Here is a 9148-nt window from a genome sequence, read left to right on the forward strand (position 1 = left end):
GTATTACTTATGCTAGTAAAAGGTATATGGTAATCTTCAATTCTAAAATGAAGCTCACAAACAGAAAATGATTTAAATATCTTAAATTTTAAATCATGGTGACAAATTGCTGCAATCCATTTTGATCAAAGATCTTCATTTTTTGGCAATCTTGATTAAAAAATGTATCATTTTTTATAAAATACTAATATTTATTATTTATTATTTATTTTATTGATATTTATCTGAGCGCACGGCAGTGCGCCAGGCCAAGTTACAGCAATGCCAGTGTATCTTTACACGAACCAATTCGCCTTTTTTTTCTAACCCATATATCTCTGTTTTCTCTTAAGATAATCTTTTGAAATTTAAAACACAGATTAACCTCTAGTAGCTTAGGACACTGTAAGAAAATGAGCCCTTAATATTGTGCCATATCAAAATGGCAGGATTTCAAAATTTGCAATATTGTTACTGACTCATTGACTGATCAGCAAAATTATAAGACACTTCCCGTATAGCTAGAAACCTGAAATTTGCACACTGGTAGATTTTACAGTGTAACTAAAGGGAAAAATCTAAAAATTGAATTTTTTTCAATATTAATGCCTCTCCAGATTGTGTATTTCTAAACGTATGAAGTGGCGCGCTTAGCACGCATAAACGTTTACTTCCAAACAGCGTTACAATATAGTAATAAGCAATTGTTTGTAGTTGACTTATATATATATATTATAACATTTATAAAACATAATCATGTTTTCGGGCATTTATTTTATTTAAATACAAAATATAATATAATTATACAAATACAGAATATTTTAATAATATTCGTCGGTTTGCGAACGATAATTTTACGTGATAACATCACAAAAACATTGATGACAAATTGCGTAATGCATACTCTTATGAATTGAATGGAATTATTAGTTACCGAAATAGCCACGATCGTATCGTAATCGCGACGCATCGTGTTGGTGTGGTTTGTGGTGGCAAGAAGGGAAAGGTCGTACGCCCGTGCAGCCGTTCACAGTAAAATAATAATAATAATTATTTGCAAGTATTATTTTTATAATTATAATTAGTATTATTAATAATTTTTTATAGTAAAAAAATAAATACATAATAACAACACGTCGTCCACGACGCTGAAGCCCGCAAAAATAAATGATATCCCCAACAAAAACATAACAGTAAAAAAAGGCCAAGTTCCAAACTCCCTCCCAAAAAAGTCGGCCTATCAAAGTAGTGAAATCTACATTGTGGCCAAGTCTGCTATTTTTTAATTCATAATCTCAATGCACTCCTACATTAAAGAGCAACACTTCTCTTTTATTTAATAAACATTTTTTTCCATGATTTCCAACGGCTAGCTCTGTCTCTTTTGCTTAATATCCACATATGATTTCTCTCTCTATGCGCGGTCCATAGTTAATAGGTCTATGGTATTTCCACACTAAAATATTTGTTTGTTTAAATCCAGTTACTATCACTGATAAGGTTTGATAACAAGTATGACGTAGACACTAATCGAGCGTTTACAATGAGATTTTTCATTATGCAAAAATTATATAAATTATTATGACTATTGACTAACATATAAACTTATAAAACCATGTAATGTAATAATTTGCATATTTGTTAATATCTATTTACAAATTTTCGTTTTTCATGAATAAAAATATAATTAGATAGGTACCTAACATATTATATATGTATATCAATAAGAATTTGGGAATAGGGATATTGGAAGAATGGGGTTACGATAAAATATTTAAATTATATATTATTTTAATAATTATTTTTCTAAAGTTATTATCATAGTCAAATACAATAATACAAATTAAGTAAAGTTCTGTATAAGAATTTCTTTTGTAGGCATAATATTAAGAGTATAATTTTTAATAACCATGCTCAAACAGTAGTACCATAGACAAGTACTACCTATTTAAAAATATTTTTATGTATTTATAATTCAATATATTAATTAAAATAATCTATATCCTAAAGTTATTTATAATTATGAATTAAAAGATTAATGAGGTCATAAAAAGTATAGGTACAAAGTAAGAAATATATACCAACCTTTTTTTAAAAAAAAAAAATTACCAATAGGTAAATAATTTATTACTAAATACAAATTGACACGGTCGTGTAGCACGAACACCGCGATCTCACCCGCTAGACCCCCTTGCCTAGGTATCACCACTCGTTCGATAATCAATCGGGACACCCGAGCGATTAATCGAACCAGTTTCTGAGTCGGCGATGAGCCCCGAAGAACCCGCGGCGTGGGTGACGACCGCCGAGAGCTTCTCGGATCATAGATCATATATCTAATCCGGATATTGGCAACTATCTTTAAAACCTGAAGCCCGAAAGTATACAGCTTTCCGAACTCAAAGGGGGGTTATTTCAGTTTAGATTACTTCCGTTTGGTCTGAAAAACTCTCCGGCGACTTTTGTACGCCTGATGGGTGAGGTATTGAAGGGGCTGATAGGTGACTTTGTGGAGGTGTATCTAGACGACATCGTTATTTATTCATACGATCTCGAAGAACACCTCATACACATAGAAAAAGTAGTGGAAAGACTACATAGGAGTGGTTTAACTTGTCAGCCGAAAAAGTGTCATTTTGGGCAGACCCAAATTTCATTCTTAGGGCATATCGTCTATGCGGATGGCATTGACAAACAACCCGAAAAGTTAGAGGCAATCTTAAACTATCCTTTATCCAAAAACGTATGGACGTTACGAAAGTTTTTGGGCGTGTGCAACTGGTATAATCAGTTTGTACACAATTACGCCGACATAATTAATCCCCTAACTAATTTACTTAAAAAGGGTGTTAGATGGCGTTGGTCTAAAGTCGAGCAGGAATCTTTTGATATCATTAGACAAAAGTTATACGACTCCCCAAAATTAACCCCCCCCCCGATTTTTCGAAACCATTCTGTTTACAAACGGACGCATCGGAGATAGGGGTTGGCGCAATTTTATTCCAACAAGGTAGTGACCTGGAAAGGAAAATTATTGCCTATGCCAGTAAAAAGTTAAGCGAAACGCAACGCAAGTACGCTGCGGTAGAGCGTGAGTGCTTAGGGTTAATTTGGGCGATTGATAAATTTAGACCATTTCTGGAATCTCGTACCTTCGAATTGTATACCGTCAACTCGGCGCTGACGTGGCTACAACGGGCGAAAGATAAGAACAGTAAACTATTCCGGTGGGCGCTGCAGTTAGGAACACTAGACTTCGTTATTCGACATGTTCCCGGAGTACAGAATGAGGGTCCCGATATGTTATCTCGATTCCCGACAGACGGTCCTACGTTGGACGAGGACGCGTTGGAGAAAAATTTGGTTGGTTTTCCAACGAGTAACATAGTGGTCGGAAGTAGAGAACCAGAACAGATTTATCATATTCATCCGAACTCGAGTAACTCGAGTCCCATCTCCCTTCAGACATTAATTGATTGGCAGGGTGAGGACCCCAAGATCAAAGAGATTATGTCCAACTTTACGTCACATAGTCCAGCGTGTAACACGCGACTAAATCGACTTGAAAAATTCGATAATCTGATTTATGAGGAGGGTCTCCTTAAGAAAAGAAAGTAGGGTATTTCGGATAATACGATGAAGTACTGGTGGTGGTACCCGTTGACAACAAGAGCATATCCTGTGGCGTTATCACGACCACGTCCTGGCGGGACATCCGGGATGGAAAGAGACATATAGGGCGATAACAAATAGGTTTTATTGGAAGTCGGTACGGGAGTCTACCCAGCGCTACGTGGCAGCTTGCCACATTTGCGCGTGTACCAAACCATTAAATAACAAAATCGATGTCCCGTTACGTCCTAGAAAACCAACCCAACAATGGGAAGTGGTTAGTGTCGATTTGATGGGACCTTATCCGCGCACAAGTCGGGGTAAGACCAACATCTTAGTAGCCACGGATTGTCACAGCAGGTGGGTCGAAGAGTATCCCTTTGGGGCGGCAACATCCACCGTGATTACCCAAACTTTGGAAAGGGAGTTGTTCGTGAGATTCGGTTACCCACGGGTGCTATTAAACGACAATGGCCCTCAGTTTACCTCGGACGTGTGGACAAAAGCACTCGACCGATGGGGGGTGGAGGGTTGGACTACCCCAGTATACCACCCGAGGGCCAATCCGGTAGAAAGGCGTAATCAGGAGCTGAAAAAGGGCCTTCGGGCACTACTGGTGAACGATAGTCATCGTTCGTGGGACCAGAAACTCTCCGCGGTTCTGTTCACATTGCGCAACTGGAAGAACGACAGGACCGGCGTTTCACCGTTAGTTTCGGTGTTTGGACACGAAACCAAAAGTCCTGGAGATTGGGCACTAATCGTGAAGTCCGATAGTACGCCGCGGGTTCCGGCAACATCGGACATCATCACGGTTGCCGAGAAATCGAAGGAGAACCGGCGAGCGTTTGCCGCCGGGGACCAGGCTTTCGTTAAGGCACACCCACTCTCCAAAGCCGATCAGGGTTTCCACGCGGGGTAAAAAAAAAAAAAAAAAAAAAATGGTGGTATTACGGTAGCTCACCGGAACCTGCGTGGGGGTACCTCGATTATTGTTTTTTATGTTTTTATACTATCCCCGTATAGATGTCACGCGAAGGTGAGGAGCATCTGGCGGGCCGGGACAGCCGGTGGCGGCCGAGCCGAGGCCACATGCGGTCGAGTCTGGAGGACTTGGTGTGGCAGACCACCTCCCAACTCGACATCTTGCGGCAGACCAGGGCGACGCTGATCGGGCTGGGAGCAGAGTTCCCTCCGGACGCACCGCAAGGACTATCGGTCCAGCAGATCGGCGACGTAGACACGGCGGAGCTACGGCCCGACCCTTGTCTGTGGGCGGCGTATGAGCGCAGGTGGGGCGAGCACGCGAGGGTTGCACCGGTGAGTCCACCGGCACCGACGGACCGTCGGCCCATACCGGGGCCAGTCCGCCACACACAGCGGACGGTCCGGAAGGCGACCACGGCGAAGCCACAACCGCGGCCGGCACGCCAATCACCACCGGAACGCGCAGCACAGGGACCAGCGCTGGCCAGTGCCCTACCACCGGTGCACAGACGTCCCAGCCAGCAACAACGCCGGAGGCTGCCAACCGTCCAGCCGCGGCCACAGCCGGCAACTGCCCAACCACGGGCACAGCCGCCAACCGCCCGACCGCGGACACAGCCGCCAACCGCCCGACCACGAACGCAGCCGACGGCTGTCCAACCGCGGGCCCAGCCGCCAAGCGTTCCACCACGGACACAGCCACCGCCTCCAGCCCCGATCCCGGAACGGCAGCCGGAAACTCCGGTGGACGCTATTCCCCGGGAGGGGACCCTGAACGTAGACGAGGATGCTTGTCAGCCCCTCCCCTCCAGCGGTCGTGTCACACGAACCAATGGTGGTGGGCGGTGACGACATCCTTGTCGATATCGAGGCCCTATACCGGGAATAGTCTTGGCAAGTGGGAAACTGGGTGGTAATCGCCAGTTCCCCCATAGCAACTATAGGTGCCCGGGGCACTCGATGGCGCCACACGGCTCTAGACAAAGGTGTCTATAAGCTTGGGGGGGGGGAGAGTTGACACGGTCGTGTCGCACGAACACCGCGATCTCACCCGCTAGACCCCCTTGAATAGGTATCACCACTCGTTCGATAATCAATCGGGACACCAGAGCGATTAATCGAACCAGTTTCTGAGTCGGCAATGAGCTTCTAAGCCCTAAGCTGGGTGACGACCGCCGAGAGCTTCGGCGGCGTTTTTGTCTGTCGTTAACCGTTCGTTACGACCGATCTCCGCCCACCGCCGTTCCTTTTGCAGTCCGTGCATTTTATTAGTTATTAATTATTATATATATTATCATATATTACATATTAATATATATCTTTTTTTTTCTTTTATCCGTGCCTCCGATATATATAAAAATTGTTATTCTAAAAACGCACAGTTTGGTTTTCTATTATTATTAGTATTATTATTATATTAATTTTCTTTTCCTACTATTATTAATATTATTTGTGCTACGTGACAAAATTATATCTATATTTAGTAACTAAGTGTGGTATTTTGTAGAAAACTTACTGTTGTTAATATTTAATGTGTATTATCAATTAAGTTAGTATGATAACGGCAGATGACATAGTGTATTTTCTTCATAATAAAGTGATCCATAAATTCATTTAAAAATGAATCTATCTATAAATTCTGATTCTATGCCTTATTCATTTAAAAATACTATAGTTAAAAATGACTCAATAACAACTATTGTTCGGTCAAATATAAATAATACTCATGATATCGGTAAAAGGGTAGAAGAATTTTCTATAAAAACTAACACTAGGTGGAATGTACTGTTGCGTGCCAGTATCAGATTTAAATCCAGATGGTTATTTTGAACGAAAGTTAAACTCAATAATGAAATATGTCTTTATTGCGTATAAATGAAATACATGTAACAAACAAAATAAGTGGCTGAGTGTCATGAAAGTGCTCATTTGTTGATAGCTTTGGTACATCTGCCGTTGCTGGTCTTCGTTAGGCTGGGGTCACACGAGCGTTGAAAGAACGGACGTTGTTGAATTATATGATTTTACTATACGATGGTCACACGCTTGACGTCCGTTAGGTTTACCGTCCGTTCGACGTTGGTATATGCTACGACGGCGACGGACGTAAATAGCGCTAATCGGACGTCGTAGTTTATTATAGATATTATTGACTCGGTCACACGATCATTGTTTTGACGTACGTTAATCGTGAAAACTGTAAATTTTTCTGTAGAAAATATTTAAAAAAATATTTGAAAATGGACGTAAAACTATTAATAACAGAAATAGAAAAACGTCCAGTTATATGGGATGTAAGTGACGAATTGTATAATGATAAAAATAAGAAAAATGATGGATGGATGGAAGTTTCAACAGTTGTATTTGAAAATTTTGGCGAAAAAACTAAAACAGAACAAAAAGTTATTAGTAAGTACTGACTATATTAATTTATTTTCATATGATATTAATTAAATAGTTAATAAATAAATAAGTTTATTACTATTCACTAATTATATAATATATATGTAATATGTATACTGGATATATAGATGAACATAAATAATAATATTTTAAATTTTTTCATTCTGCCATGCCACTTGTCCTAATTCACTATCGAAATAATTTGTCAGTGCATCCCGATATCTGTAAATAGATCTGTTTACGTTTAAATTATTATCTAGTTCAATATCGTCCATACCAGTTACCATAAGAAAATCTTCAAATTCATATCCATCACGTGCGCGAACAAAATTATGCAAAACACAACAACGTTTTACAATATCAATTTCTAATTCTATATCAACATCTATTGGGCGGTGAAATATTCTCCATTTGTAGGATAAAATTCCAAACGCACACTCAACATAGCGTCAAGCAAGTGAAAGTCTATAGTTGAAAATCCTTCTATTGATTGGTAAACATTTTCCTGCGTATGGTCTTAACATATTTGTAATAGGTATCTGAATATCATGTATTAGATTAGGTTTTGGGACGTTTAGAGAATTATTTTGTAGTTTCTTATATAAAGTTGAGTTTTTAAAAATTGTAGGGTCCGAGTCTTTGCCAAATGAACCAACATCAATAAATGTGAAACAATAATTAGAATCAACTACTGCTAATAAAACTACAGAAAAAAAATGTTTGTAGTTAAAATAATGAGACCCACTTCCATGTGGTTTGATAACTCTGATGTGTTTTCCATCAATAGTACCTATGCAATTAGGAAATTGTGCACGTTGTTGATAACCTTCCGCGATTTCTAACCATTTTTCTTCATTTGGTGTTGGTATACATTCATTATGCATAACTTCCCATATTTGCGAACACACTCTCCGTATAATACCACCTAAAGTCAAGTCGACCTACCAATTCTTTATTCGTAGTGTAAATCTTGAAGACTGTACTACTCAGGTACCTGCAAAGGGAAAACTTTGATAAAAATAGAATTACAAAAATAAAATTACTGATAAAAATAAAATTAACCAATTACTTAAAGTATGATATCTAGACCATAGACGTATAGTATGTTATGCATGAAACTAAATCCTGCATTTTAGATTCTAAACGTAGTGACGAATGTATAGATTTTACAATGATGTGTGTTTTTTTTGTGTCTCAAAAATCGTTAATTAAGATTTTTTTTTTTATAAGCGTTTATAGTTCAAATTTTTACGAAATCTGTAGAAAACGCGAAAATTTGCAAGTAATTTTGAAGTTGAAAAATCATAAAATTTTTTGTGTTTATAACTAAGAATTAAAATACAACACTAACTTTTCCATAGGTTTTTCTTCAAGCAGCTATAGAAAAAACTCGAAGCATCATTATAGGAAAAATTTTAAGTGTGTTTGAATTTTAAATTTTTTACGAAATCGTGTAACGATAACGATTTATCCTCAAACGATTTTAAATATTTGTTATTATTCAAAAAGTATAAGTCGTAGGTACTTGACAATTTTATCAGTTATTTATATGGCATTTTGTTTACTTGATATAATTTTCTAAATATATTTTGAGTGTTTTTGAGCTATTTATAGACACTGAAATTTTCAATTTTTCTGAAAAAAATTTTTTGAAGTGTCGATAAAATATTTTTTTGGCCCTATCAAATATATGAAAATTGTATACAAAGTTCCTCATGTTATTATTATAGTGATTAAAAATTATAAGAATACATAGGCACAATTTTTTTATTAGAATTTGAAGTTCAGATTTTGACAAAAATTCGTCAAAATCATGAATATTTGCAAATTATTTTGTGGTTCAAAATTCATAAAAAATGTTGCATAAGTAGCTAAGAATTAATAATTTAATACAAGGTTTCTCATAAGTTTGGCTTAAAATAATTATAACAAACTTAAATTTCGGTGCATTCAGGCCATTAAAACATAAACCACTTTATTCAAAACCTACTGGAAAATATACAAGGCTAGGCTAACAAATCATCTTCGTTCATAAACGTTTTTTCATATACAATGATACTTATTATTGGATTCAAATTTAATACATCTATTATAGTGACCTACTAATTGGCTGCTAAACAGCAGAGCGTTACTCACTTGTTTTTTCTTTTGTTTTACACTGTACAAG

General features: G+C 38.0%; 1 protein-coding gene across 1 annotated transcript; it reads left to right on the top strand.

The window, feature by feature from the left end:
• Positions 1-2452: 2452 nt before the first annotated feature.
• Positions 2453-5495, top strand: LOC126554757 (uncharacterized protein K02A2.6-like). The gene is made up of 5 exons (XM_050209794.1): positions 2453-2685; positions 3111-3593; positions 3844-4462; positions 4618-4827; positions 4884-5495. The coding sequence occupies exons 1-5, from the start codon at positions 2453-2455 to the stop codon at positions 5493-5495; spliced, it is 2157 nt and encodes a 718-aa protein (XP_050065751.1).
• Positions 5496-9148: the final 3653 nt, after the last annotated feature.

The sequence above is a fragment of the Aphis gossypii genome, unplaced genomic scaffold (assembly GCF_020184175.1).
Source record: "Aphis gossypii isolate Hap1 unplaced genomic scaffold, ASM2018417v2 Contig00593, whole genome shotgun sequence".
Taxonomy (NCBI): domain Eukaryota; kingdom Metazoa; phylum Arthropoda; class Insecta; order Hemiptera; family Aphididae; genus Aphis; species Aphis gossypii.